Source organism: Misgurnus anguillicaudatus, chromosome 16 (genome assembly GCF_027580225.2).
Source record: "Misgurnus anguillicaudatus chromosome 16, ASM2758022v2, whole genome shotgun sequence".
NCBI lineage: Eukaryota > Metazoa > Chordata > Actinopteri > Cypriniformes > Cobitidae > Misgurnus > Misgurnus anguillicaudatus.
This window is the reverse complement of record NC_073352.2, coordinates 6,827,849-6,848,938: the sequence shown is the minus strand read 5'-3', so window position 1 is coordinate 6,848,938 and position 21,090 is coordinate 6,827,849. Positions and strand designations below refer to the sequence as shown.

Below are 21,090 nucleotides of genomic sequence, written 5' to 3'. Positions count from 1 at the left end.
TTTAATTTTGTTAGAGCCAACAGGTTATAGACTAAGGGCTGGTTTCCTGGACAGGGATTAGATTAGTCCTAGACTAAAATAAATTTCCAAACTCAAAACAACTTGCACTGACATATCTTAAAATACATCAGTGCCCTTTGTTTTGCCCTTAAAATGCAAACAAGTACCGTACTTTCCAGACTATAAGCCGCACCGGAGTATAAGCAGCATCTTTCAAAAAATGCGTCATTAAGACGAAATAAAATATATAAGTCACAGTGGACTATACGTCGCGTTCATTTTGAAAATTATTTTACAAAATCCAAGCCGAAGAACAGACATTTAATCTGGAAAGGCAAGTTATTCAACTAAACAAGAGCAGACAGAACAGCAGGCTGAATAGATGCTGTACGTTAAAGTAATATTATCAGTTATTTAAACGATAAAGCATAGTATACAGAACTTACCCGGAAGGTTGAATAGTCTAAATTAACCGAACAATCCAACTAGCGTGAAGTTCGCATACTCGTCATTCCACATCACTGAATCCATAGAATTACATAAATACAGAAGCAGCATATAGCGGACTCTCACGGCTGTAGACGGTAATGATGTCTCGTGCCTCATAAATGTCAAAATTAATTCAAACTGACTTACAAGGCGCACCTGACTGTAAGACGCACCACCAGCCAAGTTATGAAAAAAATGCTGCTTATAGTCCGGAAAATACGGTAATGTTTTTAGTAGGGCTGGGTAAAAATATCGATTCATCAATGCATTGCTATTATTTGTTTCTCAATTCAATATCGATTCATCAAATCCTATGAATCGATTCGGCCCCCCCGGCCAGTGGCGGCGCTGTGGGCAACACTCTAGTGAGAGCGTTCAGCGTTGTACAAGACGCACTATATCAAAACAGAAAGATCAAAGATGGCAAACAGCAGCACTTCTTTCAAGCCTGCACCATCAACGTGATCAAACATTAGCAGAGGTGGAAAGAAACAAATTACATTTACTCACGTTACTGTAAATGAGTAGTTTTTTTGTGTACTTTTACTTTTTTGAGTAGTTTTTAAAATCTGTACTTTTACTTTTACTTAAGTATGTTTTGTTTGAAGTATTTTACTTCGCTATTTAAATCATATCCGTTACAGAGTATTTTTTTTTAAAAGCAAGGTGATAAAGACGCGCAACGGATGATTGATGGGCGGGGGAACGTGCAAAAAGAACCATGGAAACAGACGAGACAGGCACGCCCTAATGCAGACCCGCCTCAGTTCAAATCTTACGAAAGAAACCCCTGGTCATATTTAAGCGACCACTTTCCACTATCGCGAAGCGAGTGTTTCATTCCTATGAAAGGTAGGATTCATGCTCTCGAGTACGAAATTGCAGACCGGGTTTTAACGCTCATTTGCATGACGCAGTTTTTAATACAATGCGCATTATCCATCGCAGTCTAGCAGCTTCGCGTCAAGTCAAACACAACTTCAGAACGTCCTCGAAAATGCGCAGGTCATTAGACATTAGACACAGAAGAGAGAGAGAGAGAGAGAGAGAGAGAGAGAGAGGTCTGACATCAGGTACCCAGGTCAGGGACGCTAGAAGACAATAAACGTGTCAAAAGTATGACATGGCACTCATCTAATTATATGCTCATTTAAACTAGATATATAGTTTAATAAAATAATGTATGTTACCAGCAGTACATCAATTCCAACCTTACTATAGTGATTGTATTTACAAGCTGCTGACCACCTTCAAAAGTGCATAACTCACATGTAAAATCATTAAATAATTCCATAAATGTTTCTTAGTTTAAAAAAGCTTTTTATTTTATTAACTTTTTGTTATTGCACTTTAATTCTAAAGATGTTCCTACAATTAAAAATAACTAGTTTGAGATTTATATTCCCTTGTCGTTTTTGAACTATACTAAAATCCTCCACCTCTCCCCGCTGTAAAAAAAGTAACTTTTTAATGATTTACTTTTACTTGAGTAGATTTTTAGACCAGTAACTTTACTTTTACTTAAGTAAAATATTTAGTACTTTTTCCACCTCTGAACATTAGTAATACTACACACATTATTTAAAAATATACTCGGGTACTTAATTGCTTGTGTATTTACTTATTATTGAATCGATATCGAAGGAAGTAAATCAATATTGAATTGAATCGAATTGAATCGAATCGAAGCCTCAAGAATCGAAATCGAATCGAATTGTGAAATTGCTAACAATACCCAGCCCTAGTTTTTAGGCATGTTTGTTAATACTAGTTATATTTCCTAATTAAACTAAGGTCTAGTCCTGGCTTAAGCTAATCCCTTTCTGGGAAACCACCCCTATATGTGGAAAGAATACAATAAAGAAAATACTTGAAAGATATTTCTCTCACTAAGAATTTTGAAATCTGAACAAGGAATCGATAAGAACCGAATTAGCATCGGAATCGCTAAAATTAAAACTATACCCAACCCTAGTAATTTTATATATTATTCTTATAGTAGGAGGCTAAGAAAAGCTGTACAGATAGACGGCTCACTAGGTTTTGACACACTCGGATTATATATCTATATCAGGGGTCTCCAACCTTTTGTCAGCAAGTGCTACCATAATAGATAAAGCAAACTGGAGGGCTACTTTTTTGATATAGTCTACTCAAAACTTTAACTTTATTTTGTTTTACTTGTTGATATGTTTTATCATCGTTTAAAATGTTAACATACTGTACATAACAAAAGTCAAGCTAATAAATATTAAAATTGAGGCTATAAATAGAATGTGCTTTGACTGGCGACTCAGAGACTCTGTGCGGGCACTATGTTGGAGACCACTGAACTATAGGTTACTGCACTTTGTATACTAGTTATGGATTTTCATATTGGTCCAAAATGTGTACTGGTTCTTTAAAAAGTCAGATTTTTCTTCAAAAGATGTCCAAATATCCCAGAAACATTCAGCTCTCACCTCGCTCCCTTGCGCCGTCAGGACATTTTATAGTCTGCTAATGTAATTTCACTCCAACAATATCTTTCATTCTTCCCATGGCTACGCTCTCCTGGACTCTTCTTAGTCCTCGCTGTCTGATTGGACTCGAGTCTCTTTTGAAAAGCTCCTGTCAACTGGCAGAGAGATAAGTGTTTTTGCAGTTTGGTCACTGAAGAATGTTTGAAAATATGCTGACGGCAACACCTCAAAAAGCAATCCAGTTGAATTTTTAGCCTGTTTGCCTGTTATTCTCCTCGCTCGCTCGCTCTCTCTCTTTCTCTCGCGCTATTAAACTATTTCCTAACATTAAAGTGCAGTATCATCTCAATATTAAATAGGGAAGAAGTCTTATAGTCTGGTGGACTCAACGTAAATATATTGGAGCTTTTCCATTGCATAGTACCCCACGGATCAGGTTGTGTCAGCTTACTTTACTTTAACCAGCCTAGCATGAAGATAAAGCTAATCTTGCATTTAGCATTGACGCTTGTAATGATGATTCTCTCAGACCAATTAGTGATCTACAATGTTTTCACATCACGTTTTGGTATCGTATCAGCTCAGTATCACCCCAACCGGAGGTGGTACTAAAGTATTGGGTACTACATACTGTACCCAGTGGAAAAGCCCCCAAAAGTAAACTGACCCAACCATTGGAATACTATGCAATGTAAAGTGCCATATTTTGCATTAGTTGTTCAAAACTCCACTTTGTTTACTGAAACGGCAGCATTTATCTTGCAGGAGTCACAGTCATTTCTCATAGGATATGATGACAAATGTCTGTATGTTGTAATCTAGACACAGTTGAATAATTAGTTTGATGTATGTGATTAATTCAGCTGTCCTTTATTTTCTGAGAGGTGGATTTATCTTTCATCTCACATGCTTGAGATGCGAAACGTACCCTCGTTTGGATTTTGCTGGTGTAACAATATGTTATATGTTGTGATCTTGTAAGAAGGTCATGATATGAAAAATGTCAGTGTCCCAGTAATATTGTATGAGCACATTTGAAAATTGAAATAATAAAAAAATGAAGAGCTGCATGCCATTGTTTCAGAATGAAAAAAAGTCCTTGAAAGTTTGTGAATCTGCGGGAAATAATTCAAGATATACATACATAGATATAGGTCATTGAAAGTGCTTGAATCTATTTTATGCAAGAAGTTTTCTGGAAAAAATCCATATTATTCTCTGTGTAATGTAGGATAATATCATAAAAATTCTAGCCTTGTAAGCACACATGCTAAACAGTTCACTTTAAATGCTTATATCTTCTGTATGCGAATTCTGATTCATACCAAAATGCTTTTTTGCATAGTTTGTGTTTGACACATGAAAATGTCTCGGGTTACGTATGTAACTGTTGTTCCCTGAGAAGGGAACGAGACACTGCATCTCCCTTGCCATACTTCCTGCGTCCATGTAACGCCGTCTTTGGCAATATTTCAAATAGCAGTATACTTCCTGGCTTGTGCGTCACCCTGTCTTTGTCGTTAAGCCTCACCATTGGTTGAATTTTATATACACATTCAGACGCACTTAACCCTGGAGGCGTCCCCAAAAGTGTCACCACAGTGATGCAGCGCAAGTTCCCTCGAAAGGGAACTGTAAACATTTATCTTAAAAGGTAACACGATGTAACCTTGCTCTCACTTGAAAAGTGTCCCCACATTTGTCCTTGAATTTGAGGGTATTGGACCTGGAAAGTCCTTGAAAGGTCCTTGAATTTGAAGTTAATTAAGGTTTGGGAACCCTGTACATTAAACAATGGAAAACTGAAAATAAAGTGTCAACAATATTGTAGACCATGACTACTTCATTGCAAATTGGTGTAGAAATCATCCCATCATATGAGCTAGTAAATAGCCGTGACCTTCAATAGTCTGGAAACTTGTGGACCAATCGGATTACAGATTTCATCCGTAGTTCTGAGCTATTGTTAGGCACAAAGCTTTTTGCAGAGTTTATTGCTTTAACATTTTGATGTTGCTGTTCTAAAGACTGCAGTGTTCAATAAATGTACAATAATAATACAGTAAATCTCTTTCAGTAATGTAGTTCAGGAGCTTTACTGTAAGCTGTTTCAATGACCCACCTGCCATAAAAATCCAGAATGAGATAGATGTGTAATGAGGTGTAATAATGTCTCATCCACTCACTTTAGAGACTACAACACATTTTATACCTGACAGCAGGTTGCTTGAGGGAAATCTATAAGAATACATTTTTGTGAGCTGCTTGCTCAAAGTCAGGCACATTTTCTTCATACAGCGTGAGCTGCACGTTATCAGCTGTTTTTCTTCTCACCGCGCGACCAGCTTGATTAAAAGCAAGGCAGCATTGCCAGGTCCTCGGCCTTTCAGCTGAGTAGAGAATTGGGCTTCTTTTAAACGGTTTCTGCAGGTTGATGTTTTCCGGCGTGTTAGAGATTGGGTGATTTGGTTCATAAGTTGTTGGTATTTGGGCTGTGAAGAGTCATTGGAATGCTTTTGAACTAATTTTGAATGGACATTGGGCTGAATTTATGTGGATCTGGCAACTCTGACAGGACAATAACATTTCTATATGTTTTAAAGTAAGGGGGAAATCTAGGTTTTTATTACTAAGTGCTGCCTCACGATTAGTCGCGACTAATTGTTTGCAGAATAAACGTTTTTGTTTACATAATATATGTGTGTACTGTGTATAATAATTATGTTTTTATAAATACACAGACATATATGTCTATGTAAGGGATAATGTAGAGGCAACCGGTAGTTATTGGGAAATAAGCCCCGACAGTGTGATCAGGACCCGACGCGAAGCGGGGGTCTTGTATCACACTGAAGGGGCTTATTTCCCAACAACTACCGGCTGCCTCTACATAATCCCGCTTATTACACGGCTACCTGCCACATAAGAAAAAAACTGGACATGAATATGAATTTGAAACATTTTATTGGCATATTTGTTTTAACATTTTTATCCTTCCGCGAAACTTTGCACAGATGCATAAAATGATCGTGATACCTTATTAATATCCTCTGCTTCATACTTGTCTGTCTCCATTTTTTTCTGTTTTAGCCAGTCTTTGAGAAGTTTTAATGCCCATTCTGTTTTTTTTTTTTGGTGTTGGCTTCGTAGCTGTCATGCTCTATTTTGTCAAGTTCAGTCTCAGTAAGCTCTCTGTGTCTTGTCGTTGTTCATTCTTCTATCCACTGTTTAAATGTTTAGTTTTTTCCATACATGTTAAAATTAATGTTAAAATGTTCCATTCTTAATTGTGGTTGTCCAGTGTTTGTCACAAGATGGCGCCAAACAGTAATCTTTGTTGGCGCGAAGGGATTTTAAACATACAAGTAGTCCGGCTATGCGTTATTACTTTGGAGCGGTTATTATTTGAAAAGAACGAACCTGCAAATGTCTCAACTGACCAATCAGAATCAAGCATTCCAGAGAGCCTTGTAATAAATTTATATAATAAATATTTATATATAATATAGATTATATATAAATATATACATGTGTATATACACATGCAAATGTTTCTTAACTATATATGTGTGTGTGTGTGTGTGTGTGTGTGTGTGTGTGTGTGTATGTGTGTGTATTTATACATAATTATTATACACAGTACACACACATATATTATGTAAACAAAAATTTTTATTCTGCAAACGATTAGTCGTGTGACTAATCGTGAGGCAGCATTATTATTACTGTAACATTATTACTGTTACGCATGTATATCACTTTCATATCATAATGGCTTATTTATTTTGATAATAATGTACAATGTTAATTCTCATCAAGGTCTAAAGCTGAAGATTAAAATAAGTTTATTAATCTGTGGCAAAATTTCCTCACTAGCACATCCCTGTAGACTTAATTTGTTTTCTTTATGTTTTAACATTTAAACACATTTTACTATTTAAAAATGTGTAAACATTTTATATTTAAGGCTTAAAATATAAAAATCTGAAATATTATATTAAAAGTACACGTCTACACATAAATACCCTGATTTAGTGCCTTATTTAGCTATAATAAGTGAAAAATCGAATTGAGTAATTTTTTATCTGATTAGTCGATTGATCGAAAACTAATTGCCCGATTAATCGATTACGAAAATAATCGTTAGTTGTAGGGGTGCCCCGATAAATGCTAATTATACGTGGTCGATAACTATTATGAAACGTACAGCTTTTGATCAGTAAGTCCTTATCGATCTGAAATCAGTGTTAGTTTGATTCATTTTAAACATGCATTTGAAAAAGCAACACATTTGTCAAACATAAACGTACATATTGTTTATAATCATAAAAATATTTGAAAAGTTTTGAAGAACAGCAATATAAAAATATCCTTAAGTAATTTCCTGAGACTGCGTGTCATAGTTGCACGTGTACGGTCCTTCGTCTGCAGTGCATATTGAGTTTCTGCACGAGAGCGCCCTCTGGCTATTAAATATAGCAGCATTTCACCGTAATTCATTGAGAAGCATAGCAAGAATCATCGGACGATATATCGGTCCACCCCTAGTAAGTTGCAGCCCTTTTCAAGTAAATGCTTGGGGTCATTTAAAGAAATCAAACTAAACTGACCTTTAGGATAAAGTCTCTTGATCTGTTCATCTTCTCCATCGGTTTCTCTCTCCTACGTTTTACATCGGAGTACCTTTGAATGTGTAGGAGAGCTGGCAGCAACACTTAAGCATGTTATGAAGCATCTCCTTCTGCCAGAACAACGATCATATATTTATTCTCTCCTCTTCTGTTTTACTGCCCACTACCACACACTTCTGATAAAGATCTTAAGATCATTTTGGCAAGACCAAATCAGTTTTTCTATCTGAAGTTTTAGCTCCGAGCATCTGTTTGCGTTAGACTTGTATACTGTATGTGTCTGTTCCAGCTGGAATGTTGATGCACTGCTAATGAACAAATACCATCAAGAGTTTGTTGTAGTGTGTTATAAAGCTCTCTTGTTAAAGTTAATGTGTAATGTTCGACACGATCATGTGGGCTGCTTCATTACTGTGTCTCATTCATCTGGCAGCCTGCGTGGTCTTCAGGATAAAAATAGACACAGTACTGTATACCTGAGAGCAGAAGCATACACGTGAGCTGTCTTCATAAACAAGATTTGAACAAGATATTTTGAGGAATGTTTGTAACCAAACCAATCAAAGCCCCACTGACATCCATAGTAGGAAAAAAGAATACTATGAAAGTCAAAGGGGATTCTGTTCGGTTAAACATTGCTCAAAATAGTTTTCATCATGTTGATCAGAACACGCGTCTGTAGCAATATGTATAGAGTAGAGTAGATGATGACAGAATTTCTTTTTTGGGTGGGGGGTGAATAACACCTTTAAGCATTTTTTTTTACCTTAGTGTAATATATGTGGACATGTGCATCAGGCAGTTCAGATATTTAATAGTGCTGTGTTCAAAATATCGATACGACGATACATCGTCATGGACGCCTGACGATACGCGCATCGATACAGCACCTTCCGTATCGATTCGGATGCACTTATGAAAGCAACGTGTCGTGACAAATTGCTGTTGATCCGTGATCCATATGGAAAGGACGCATGTGTCCCGTGGAGTACGTAGAGTTAAAGGTAGCGGAGTATACTTTCACTTTGCGTGTCTGTCTCGCTGGCGCACGTGTCTGCATAGCGAGCCGCGTCCTCGCTCGCTCGCTCTCTCTCTCTCTCTCTCTCTCTCTCTCTCTCTCTCTCTCTCTCTCTCTCTCTCTCTCTCTCTCTCTCTCTCTCTCTCTCTCTCTCTCTCCGTGCGCACGTATTTAAAATCAATGAGTTCAGTATGAAAGCGCAGATATCTTAGCCTATACCACTGCAAAGAGCTTTATTAGCCACTCTCTTATAAAACAGTACTAACGCATTTGAGAAGAAACACGACAAAGATTTGCGTGTGAAAAGTGTACGTCTAGAGAAGAGATACAGAGCTACTTCAAACTATAGCTGTCACATTAATAATCTGATTTCTACTAAATAGTATTAACTCTGACTGCATGTTTATAGATATATTCATAGATATAGAATAATGAGAGACAAATATAATGCCTAGAGTAAGACACTATCTTTGTAAAACTGCTTTTAAAAAAACATAAGTACTAACTCTGGGATTTTAAGCATTTCTATGTTACCCCAAAAGCTAATAAATGAATGGCAAAAACACAACTGTTACAACACTGCTTATTCAATGTACAATAAACAAATAATAATAATAATAATAATAATAATGTTACTAAATTCTGAACAAAAAATGTCATTCAAAATAGTCTTTTATCGTGATGCGCATCGTATCGGGACCATTGTATCGGGATACGTATCGTATCGGGAAATTGCTGGCGATACACAGCCCTAATATTTAACCAGTAGCGTGCATATTAGTTCCTTTGATTTTTGCACTGAAACCACAGATCTATTTAAATCACTGGATTGCTCATGACGTCACAATTGTGAAGCCACCATGCCGCCATATTGGTATGCCCAAACATTTTATTTAATTTATAGAGTGATACCAGATTAGAGATTGAACGATATGCATTTTTTTTGTGTGTGTGTGTGTGTGCCGATACCGATTTTTGTTTCATCAGCCTTAGCCAATGACCGATACAGGCTGCCGATATTTGGAGCCGATACTGCTTTTGCTTACTCAATTTACATCATAAAAATGACATGATGATGCCAAATGTAACAAGTCTCAATTTAAAAACGTAACATTTATTGAACTAAAAAAAAACTATATTTAAAAAAATAGTAAAAACAGGTGAGGGTGCCATGGAACAATAAACTGCACTCTCCACAATGACGAGGAACTATCAGCAAAGGATATTGATTTCTAGCACTTTACTACTACAAATATATATATATAGAAATGAGAAATAAAAACCCGCTTTGTCCAGCTATGATCAGCTGTTGGGCTGAGCTTTCGATGTTTTCATGGAAAGGATGGTTGTTTGTAGTTACATGACCTGCAATCGCTTGCGGCTTCCAGCACTCTGTAAATAATGACGGAAAAAATCAACGAACACAGCAGCCATGTATCGGCCGTTGCCGATACACATAAAACTCGCAAAAAAACGGCCCGATATATCGGTCTATCACTATAAAAGATTTCAAAATACTACTTTACCAGTCACCGTTTTTATGTCTGAAGTCTCCCTGTACATTATTACAACACAAACATAATTAGCATTTGCTAGTTGTTTATTTAAAGTCGTACATTTTAAACCATGAGTTACTATGCATTCATCTTCATTACAGTAACGAACATATCAGATCAGCGAATAGACCGCAGCATATGTATTATTAATCACAAACATGCTCATTATGAAATCTAAATAAATAATCATGCTTTAAGTTCTGCATTTGTTACGTTATACAGATTTGTTTTGTTTGTACAGTAAAATGTGTTAACGATGTTAATGGCATGTATTTTAAAATGGTTAAGGTAACAACTAACATTTGATTCAGCAATATAAAAACAACCCCCCAATGCTGATTAGGGTTGTTGCCGTGACAGAATTTTCCCAGCGCGTGACAAAGCCGGTGATACCGGGTGGGAGGGGCTTATAAATGCGCATGCAGACTTGCGCATTTTACTTTGACTTTTGAATTAGACGCAACTGACCCAACTGTTGTAGGCTGCTTTAAATCACGTATGAATCCACGTGCAATGCGAGTGCAACAGCTGGTTTAATTAAGTGCTTGAGCCAGTGGCGGAAATCCGTTAATTCACACATTCAGTTGTTAGTGTTTGCTCTCTCTAACGAAACTAAATAATTTAATTACAAGAAAAAATCAAAATGACGGTGGAAGACGTGAGAGGCTGAACCCCCGGTGTCACCGGTTATACAGACTATTGTGACAAGCCTAATGCTGATATGCTTATAACAAGCCAATGAATTTAAGTTTTCTTTACAACTTATTCAGATAAATAGCTCTGACCGTGTATTCTCTTAATGTCATAAAACTTTATTTACGCATCTATGTCATTACAACAGAATGCAGCAGACACACTCACCTTAATGTTTTCTATGAATCTCTTATCCTGTCCAATTAAAACATAAACATTGCAATAAGGCTGGGCAAAAAAAATGATTGATTTTTCGATTAATTTTTTACGTGGTTGATTCAAAATTGATTCTTAAAGTCCACAAAACGTTTTTTTTTTCCCCCATATTTATTTCCGCAAACATTAAACGTAAGGTTAACGTTAATCTAATAACTGGTCTTCTCCCCTAGATGTCACCCTCTTTTTTCCTTGCGTGATGTTACCAAGGACCGAGAGGTTAGCCTGTCATTCATTCAGTCTTTATTCTAATATAATATAATATAATATAATATATAATCTATATTCATTGAGTTGAATCCAAAACCGAGTATAAAAAACAGCCCGAGAATTTGAATCGAATAGAAATCGAATCGATTTGATAGCTTGTGAATCGAAATCGAATCAATCTGGAACATCTGAATCGATACCCAGCCCTACATTGCAAATAACATCAGAAGTAACAATTAATTTACGTACACATATCCTAAAATTTAATCTTGTGTGACTGATACGCTGTAATCCAGGTAAATTTAAATCATGATTTTAAATGCAAGTCAATGATGCCATCTGCCGGTTGGCAAAAACCAAGATGGCCGCTCCAACTCTTCTGGTGGCTGAAATGCATTTTTATACATTTTACTTTATTATGCCCACAGGGAGATCTATACTGTACTTGTGACTATTGGTACATTTGTCATCAGATGTAAGAGTCAGCTCACACAGACACTTTCTGTTGGTTAAGATTTAGAAGAGGACAGTGCTACATAGCCATCTTCATATTCAAAAACATACAACAAATAACATTTGGTCTGGCTTACTTTTCTGTATGAACTCCTCAAACACACTTTACAGTTTCTTATTGGAGAATTGATGCCAAGATTAATTTGCTCTTCACAATGTGCCTCCATCTCAGAGGAAGTTATCATTGCCACATTGTCTTGCATATCTAAACAGTCCTGGAGATACATTGGGATATTTTGTTTTGTAGCATATTGTTAAGTGCTTGACTTCAGAGGAAATGAACCATTAGTAGCAGATGTTAAGGACGTTTTATATGATTCATGTCAGTGTTTACGGTTTATCTTTACCAAACAAATCAAGCTACAGTAATAGCATTACTAGTGTTGCAATAGTGTCTGTTCTTTCATCTGTGTTTAACATTGACTGTACACAACATCATCAGGGGGCAGGGCAAACGTTTGCTTGCTTATTTATCTGTGACAAGATACTGGACTCAAAAAAATGAACATCGTTTCATGTTTCGTTTGTCATGTTCAGTGTCTCAAGAGTACGTTATACGATTATGTAGATGGACAAAAATAAAATAAATAAATGTATAAAATAAGTAAAAATTTAAATAAAAAAATTAATTTAAAATTAAATATTTTAAAATTAAATAAAATATAAAAATAATAAAATGGCAAACAAGGCACCATCAAATGCATCATCGATCCGCTGTAAGTCTGCCTATCGTTGATGCCTGATATCGCCCTTATAAAGCACAATTCATCATTTTTATGCATGAAATCTACTAAAATCCTCAGATTCATTCTCCAAAATCCCATTTTCACTTTTAAGCAATCTTGAAGCCTTGTAAACTCACACTACCTTGACTCTTGTGGAGGTGAAATCCTTGATCCATTAAATCCAGTTGCATTTAGGTGCTTGTGAAAGGAGCTGTTGTTACATGCATGATGTTTAGTAAAAGCATTAAGCCTTTAATAGCAAAAATGGGACGTCATGTGTACGGCTTTAATGAAGTGACACTGTGAGACTAACTCTGCTTTTATCTCTTCATGTCACCTTCAGCACCACCCTAACCACACCACAGTCCTGTCCAAGAGCAAAGAGAGGGACGAGGAGAAGAAAGAGTCCGAGAAATCCAGGGACCGCTCCAAAGAGAGGGAGAAGAAAGAAGACAGGAAGGACAGAAAACGAGTGAGTGGCTTTGTCTGGGACTTTCTCTGTGTTCACAAAGGAAAACGGGGCGCTTTGAACAACACCGAACGCTCGTGTAAACAGAAAATTATTGAGAAGGAGCGCAAACTGACGCCATTTTCTCCCTCTGTCCCGCGTTTAGGACTACTCCAACAGCGACCGTGAGATGAGCCAGGAAGCCAAGCGCCGCAAAGATGAAAATGGAATGAGTGAGTGGAAAATGCCTATCTTTTAAATGTGTTTCGCTCCTCCGCCAGGAGTGGGAAAAGCAAGCCTAGCGAACCAGAAAGTTGTCTTTCTCTGCGGTGGAAGCAATCAAAAAGCCTCCCCCGTGGCGACTCGGTTGTTGTTATCTGACTCACGTGTGACCGCTCGCTCCTTTGCCCTTTATACAGGCTCATCCAAACACAGCAAGAGCGCCAGCCCCTCAGAATCGCCGCCCTCCAACGACAAGGACACCGGCAAACGCTCCAAAACCACCGGCAAGGACAAGAGCGATCTGGCCAAACCGGAGAAGACCTCGGGAGGCAAAAAGGTTTCGTTCCTGAACAACTCAATCACTTTTAACAATGCCCAGCCAGAACTGTAATGTAACACACGATGGCTTGTGTGAGCTCCTTTAAGAGGATCTCATGACTAGAAATTGATGGTATATGCCATCGCCTCTGCATTCTAGCATTTAAACTACAGTTATCTTGTTATCATCCAGGTCATTCAGTAAAGTGGTAAAACTTGCTCTTTCTTTCTTCATGTGGTGTTTGTTTTGATGCAGGAGTCTAGGCATGACAAAGAGAAATCAGAAAAGAAGAGAGAGAGCACCGGCGCTAAAGAAGACAAGAAACAATATCCTTTAACACCTTAAACCTAAACAGCAGTGAAGCTGTAGATGAGGAGGAAGAGGAGGTGTATATAGACATTCATACTCAATCACTGTATCTGTATTTACTCTTATGGATCTGTTTAACGTGTGATGCTTCTCCTTAACAATTTCCACCCATAAATCATCAGAGAAGCACAGATAATGCTTACTGGCCCTCAAGGTGAGTGCTTGCTATTAATGCAGACAAGATGTTGTGATTGGTTAAGGGCCGTTCACACTTAAACGATAACTACAATGTTAACTATAATGATAACTATATTATTGTCCACATCACCGGACAATAACTATAACTTCATTGTATCTTTATTGTTAAAGTTTTGGTGTGAACTCCGCTATTCTTTTTATTTTTAAAACTAGAGTTTTTATCGTTATGATGTGAATGGCGCTTTAGAGTATGTTGTTTTGCCTGTTTTGGCCAGTGAAATGACAAATTTTTATTAAGAATTGTGTGAATGAATATGAAAAGGAGCTGGTATTAGAAGACAGTGTTGGGCAAGTTACTAAAAAACGTAATGAATTACTAGTTACTAATGTCATCTTTAATCAAGTAATTAGATTACTGTAGAAATAACTATCTCCAAAAATGATTTAATTACTTAATACTATACAAATTCTAAATCCTACTTAGTAAATGATACAAAGATAGACTTGAAACGGCTCGAATAAATCATGTAAAAATACCGTACTTTCCGGACTATAAATCACACCGGAGTATGAGCCGCATCATTCAAAAATGCAGCATTAACTCTTTCACCGCCAGCGTTTTTAAAAAAAGTTGCCCGCCAGCGTTTTTCCATGATTTTCACAAAAGTTTAATGCCTTTCAGAAAATGTTCTTCTTTAAATATATAAACATACAATATACCAAATGAAAGAACAGACCCTCTGCTTTCAAAAAAAAAAAATCTGTTTCATCCTACCTTCAGTAGTTCTTTTGTAAGTAAGCAATAAGGTACGAGAGGCTGTGCTGTATCGTGAATAAGTAACGGCTGAAGGGCGTTGTTAGGCACGACGCGAAGCGGAGTGCCTGCAACCCCTTCAGCCGTTACTTATTCACGATACAGCACTTGCCTCGAGTACCTTATTGCTTTTATGAAACGGTTACCACACAATATTAAAGTAAAAAAAATATTAGTGCAACTTTCATGAAGTTAAATCAATAAAAGCATTCCTTCCGCTAGAAAAAAATAGTCCCTGACTGCGAACAACAACATGAAAGCTCAAATAAAAACAACAAACTGTTCTCAGACTTTGTCTCATTATATGTGACCAGTCACGGAAAGTAGGGACACAAGTCGGATCTGGGCCATTTTGAGTTATTCACAGATTCTGAAAGTGCAGTTTCTAAGCTTTCCAACGATGTGTAACACATGGAAATCTGATAACATATGGAGAAGTTGTGGCCATTTGAATATAGGAACTCAGAAATACTCAAACCGAGAAAATCGAGACGAAAGAGACTCTTCTTTCCAACTGGGGGAGACAATAGGGCTCATTTACATCTCATTAAGCTAAGCCATACCCTCTGTAAAGCCGTTTTGAGATTCTGATGTTCTACCATCATGTAGTATTTTATGACAGAAGTCCAAATGACAACATGCAAAAATAAACATTGACTTTTTACCTTTGTGTTGATCACAACTCGAATCCAGTCTGTTTCAGATTATCCAATGACCATTTTGTCCACAAATGCGTATAATCCGTGAAATAAAGATGTATAGTCTATATTGTTGACATCAGATTTCGCATGAATGTCTAGTAATACAACATAATATACAATCTGAGGACTATTTACATCGTAACATGTAAGGGTATATGATTACACTCCGTTAAACACGTGAACCCGCCTTCAAAGTTAAGTTTTTATTTTATAGGTAGTATAACAGATCATCCAAACAGCGCAGTCGAAAACGTGACATCCTTTAAAGATGTTACCAATCGCTCGCTCGTTCCTCCATCAGCCAATGACTTCATGGAAAATATTGATAGACAAAACATGTAGCCAATTATATAATGAATTCAACAATCTTTATGTAAATTCTGTGTGTTTGGACTCGTGCTGCGCTGCAGGAACTGACAAAGAAATGACGACAAAGTACCGCGAGAGCGACTCGAAATTAAACTACTCCGAAAGATTTCTTGAGGAGCTCTCGCGGTACTTTGACGTCATCCGACTGCGGCGCCGCATAAAGTCAGTGACGCGGCTGACGTACGATGCAGCTGACTGTTATTTGTTCCGCCCCAGCTTCTTTTATTTTTCTTTCGTTTTGTGCGCCCGAGCTTTACAGTCTGGGGAGACGCACGCTATACGCTTGAAAAAACAACAACTTAACAAACATATCTGAGGAACAGGGTAGCCGCGTTACTACAGTCACGTGACTTCGCGCTCGAGCCGGAAGAGAAGACAATGCTGAATAAAGTCGTAATTCTGCTATTTTTGGACCAAACTGTATTTTCGATGCTGCAACACATTCAAACTGACCCACTGATGTCACATGGACTACTTTGATGATCTTTTTATTACCTTTCTGGACATGGAAACCATACATAGATTTTCAATGAAGGGGACAGAAAGCTCTCTGACTAAATCTAACGTTAAAACATCTTAAACTGTGTTCCGAAGATGAACGGAGGTCTTCCGAGTTTAGAACGACATAAGGGTGAGTCATTAATTACATTATTTTCATTTTTGGGCGAACTATCCTTATTTAGTAGTCACGCTGTTCCCTTTGGGGGCGGAGGCGAAAACACAAGCTTATACAGTATGTAAATATACACAGACAATGACGCCCCCCCGCTGCACGCTAGAATCTCTGGAAAAACAAGCCTATTTTAACCGCAAAATGTACGCTTTTAAATATACAAAAACTGTTATCTCAAACATGGAGAGGCTTCTTCGTGATCTCAACTAACAGATTCTCCAATAAAACGAAAATCACAAATTTTGAAAAAAAAAACTTTGTTTCTCATTTTCTCGGAACTTGTGCTGCCGACTTGTGTCCCTGGTTTCCGTGACGGGTCACATATGTTTATGTGTTGCTAAGGGTGTTGCTAAGGGCGCAGTGATATTAAATAGAACCGTTGGGTGAAGCGGTCATAGCAGTGTTTTATCGTGAATAAAGCACACCTATTGACCAATCAGAATCAAGGATTGGAACTAACCGTTTTATAATCAGCTTTTGAATATGAGTAGGTTTCTGCAAGAACGCCACATTTTGAGCAAAAAGCAGAGATAATTCCATTTTTGTGACGGACTTTTCATGGAGATCCCATTCGGAGCGATCTTTAAAACAGACACGGACATGCAGCTGCTTGCTATAGGGCAACACTTCTGTGTTTAAAAAGTTGTGGAAGGGCGCCACCTAGTGGATAATAGTGGTATTGCGGAAAGACGGAGATACTCGTCATTGGCTGGGAAGCGTTTTCTCTTGATTGACGAGATATCTCGTCAATGGTGGCAAAAGAGTTGAGATGAAATAACATGTATAAGTCACAATACGTTGCGTTTATTTAGAAAATTATTTCACAAATTCCAAGCCGAAGAACAGACATTTAGGGCAAGTTATTCCAAGCCGAAGAACAGAAAGGCAAGTTATTCAACTAAACAATAGCAGACAGAACAGCAGGCTGAGTAGATATCTGTACATTAAAGTAATATTATCAGTTATTTAAACGATAAACCATAGCATACACAACTTACCTGGAAGGTGAATAGGCTAACTAGTGTAAAGTTTGCATACTCGTCATTCAACATTACTGAATCTATTGAATTACATAAATACAGAAGCAGCTAGGGGTGGGCGATATGACCAAAATCTCCTATCACGATAGGATTCATTTTATATCATGATAACGATATGTATCACGGTAGGGTTTTTAATGCTTTAATAAGGTTTTTCTGTTCTTAAAATCTTTAATATCATAGAACTTTTCATAATTCTCACAAAAACCTTATACAAGCATAAAAAGAAGATAAACAAGACTAAATAAAGGAATGATAATAAATAATTATGCATGTATATATATAAGTATATTTTATTTAAGGTAGAAAAGTAATTTGGTCAAGAGCAGTGAGAGAGTTTCTCCTAATGCTGTTTGATAAACATGAGTGACAGAGCAGGAGCAAAATTAGGTAACTTCCCCTTTAAGACCAAATTCCAGACCCTATGGTACACATGCGTTTTCTCTTTTAGCCGTTCACTTTCTCTTAAGCCCTAAATGGTTGTGTTATAAGGATACTTGCAAAGATGGGACTTTTGACGCATGTGTATCTAAGGCAATAAAGCGCGAAAAATGCTCACGAGCTTAATGAGCAGCGGTTGCGTGACTTGCGCACTCCTCACACAGAAAAAGAGCGCAAGCATACAGATCTGTTGTTTGTGTTTAAAATGGCTTAAAATAGCTTGATTTAAAAACGGTGGTGCTTAAATACGTGTACAAACGTTACATTTCCGTGACAACGCGCACAGGAGCGTGACGTGGGCGCGTAACCTCAGTATAGACGATAGTCCAAAATCTCTACCGGTTGACAAATTTTTACCGGTTAATCACGTCTACCGGTTTATCGCCCACTCCTATAAGCAGCATATGGGGGACTCTCGCGGCTGTAGACGGTAATGCTGTCTCTTGCCTCATGAATGCCAAAATTAATTCATGCCGACTTACAAGGCGCATAAGACGCAGCACCAGCCAAGTTATGAAAAAACGCTGCTTATAGACCGAAAAATACGGTACATCAATTATTCTGGTCACACTTTTTAAGGTCCAGTTCTCACTATTAACTACTTTTACCAAAAATATACTCCTAATAACTCTCTTCCCGCCATTGACGAACTAGCTCTTCAATTAAAAGGGATAGTTCGGCCAAAAATGATATTAAACCCATGATTTGCTCGCCCCAAGCTGTCTGAGATCATTTTTCAGAAGTTTTAAATATATTTCTACAACAACATCGCACGGATTACCCTCAGAAGCCCTTTGTTTATCCCACTGGAGCCTAATGGATTTTTTTGGGGAAGGATAAATGCACAGTTTTTAGGACTTAAATGATGTGGACCCCGTAACTTTTTTACATTAAAACAACTGAAAGATCTAAGACATTTTCTACAATAACTGAAAATGTTTTCGTCTGTGAAATGATGGACATATGCATCTCAGGCATGGGGGTGAGAAAATCATGGGTTTAATATCTTTTTTGGCCAAACTATCACTTTAAGAGAGAAACGTTTCCCTGCCAATGACAAGTTTTTACAACAATTCATATTTCCACTATTATCCACTAGGTGGCGCTCTTACCCAACTTATGAAACCCAGAGGTGTTCCATTAGGGCAAGCAGTTCAAACTCCATGTATGTTTTGAGGATCTCTCTGAGTCAGATCTCTATCAAAAGTCCTTTACAAAAACATGAGTTTTCTCAGTTTTTTCTTAAAATTTGGTGTTTTTGAGGAAACCTGCCCATATTTGAGAGGTGATAAAAAGATAACACACAAAGGTAGGATGAAACAGTTTATTTAGTTTAAAAAGAGGGTCTTTTCCTTCATTTATATGTTGTTTGTTTGTTTATTTAATGAAAAACATTTTTTGGAAGGCATTAAACTTTTGTTAAAAGCATAAACAATGCTGGCACTGGCTGGCGGGGAAAGAGTTAATACTTAGTAAAGTAGTTGTTAAGTTGAAGTATTGGTAGGAATTGGGTAGGATTAAGGATGTTGAATAATAAGGTTTTGCGGAATCAGAATCACACTCCACTATCACTCTTATTAACCCACCAAAGTATTTAAAGTGAGAAGCATACATAAAAAACATGCATTTTAACCTTAGAAATCCATTATTGTATTACATATTATTGATTTACAGTCCATACACAGTATTTACTTCAATTACATCAGAAGTAACTGTAATTAAATCACTGGAAAAGTAATTAAATTACAGTAATTAATAACTTAGTAACTAGTTATACCCCACACTGTAAGATGGTAATAATTGATTTGCAATAATAATTTTGTTTTGGCAAAGTTTGTTAAGGACAAGATGTGTGTTTCTTATTTTAATAAGGTTGTTCCTCTTCAGCCGTATTCCCCGCTGTGACCCGCTGCAGGCTGCAGAATTCATCATCCCAAGATTTCTCAACCATCTCAGCGTCTTAAGATTGGTCTTCTGTCACCGTCTGGAGGAAAGAGAATTCCTTTGGACATTTAGGAATTTTGCCTGCATCCAAACTTCTGTTGTTCTGCCTAGAAACGCTCGTCGCTTGTATTTTAATCTGCCATTTTTATTGTGATATTTTCAGTACTTAACTGAAAGTTTGTTTCCTTTAAATATTTAGCACAATGTGCTGCTTGCATCACAAACAAATTCAGGTCGAATTGGTATGTCGCTCTCGAATGCTTGCGTTTTTATGCCCTCGCCTCTATTACCTTTCTATTTCGTTGTGTTTTGTTTGTTTTTTAAGAAAGAAGAAAACACGGCGTCTTCGCTCGATTAGGTTTTCAGGATACTACTTTTCCTTCTTTTTAATTCATACGTGATATTTAGGCTAGATGTTTTGAAGCAGTCCAAATGCTCTATTTGTATATTATGTATACAGAAATAAAAGGGTTCAGTGTAATGAGACATTTCCTGTTAGTTTCATTTCAAATGTAAACGCCTCCTGATTTTCTTGTGTGTTCAATCACGTTTTTAAAACATTTGTATAAAGAATGGCAAGCCGGATTTCTCCGGGAATAAATGGACTTAAAAAAAAAAACGATTACTGACTTTACAAACTACTTAATGAAGTTTTTATCCGGCAAAGTCTACAAAGTGTATGCTTTTCTAAATAAAATAGTTTTCTTAGTGTATCACTTGTCTGTTGTTTTTTAATTGCATGCTGTTGCAATGCTTAAACTTGTGTAACTGGCTTCTTTGCACCAGTTGGTCACAAATGTTGCCTGTCATTGTGTTATGATGTTTTCTGCAGAGGTGGATAAAGTACACAACTTCTTAAGTTAAAGTACAGATACTACTGGTCAAATATTACTCCACTACAAGATAAGTTGTCAAGACAGATTCTTACGTACAGAAGTAATGCTTTTAAATGTACTCTTGTATTAAAGGTGACATCATGAAAATCTAATTTTTTCATGTTTAAGTGCTATAATTGGGTACACAGTTCTTCTATCAACCTATAAAATGTAAGAAAGATCAACCCAGTTACTTAGTTTTGGTAAACCATTCTCTGCAAGCA

At 37.1% G+C, this 21,090-nt stretch overlaps 1 protein-coding gene across 2 annotated transcripts in view; it reads left to right on the top strand.

Annotated features, from left to right (window-relative positions):
- thoc2 (THO complex 2) overlaps positions 1-20,704 on the top strand; it is a 101,056-nt gene extending 80,352 nt beyond the window's left edge. Inside the window, exons 34-39 of one of the 2 annotated variants that reach the window (XM_055177276.2) lie at positions 12,857-12,985; positions 13,128-13,194; positions 13,381-13,520; positions 13,758-13,828; positions 13,980-14,025; positions 19,935-20,704. In XM_055177276.2, the coding sequence (XP_055033251.2) occupies positions 12,857-12,985; positions 13,128-13,194; positions 13,381-13,520; positions 13,758-13,828; positions 13,980-14,007 (435 nt within the window). In that variant the 3' untranslated portion in view covers positions 14,008-14,025; positions 19,935-20,704. Of the gene's footprint in view, positions 1-12,856; positions 12,986-13,127; positions 13,195-13,380; positions 13,521-13,757; positions 13,829-13,979; positions 14,026-19,919 lie in introns of both variants that reach the window. The other variant, XM_055177275.2, reaches the window with a different exon arrangement.
- Positions 20,705-21,090: the final 386 nt, after the last annotated feature.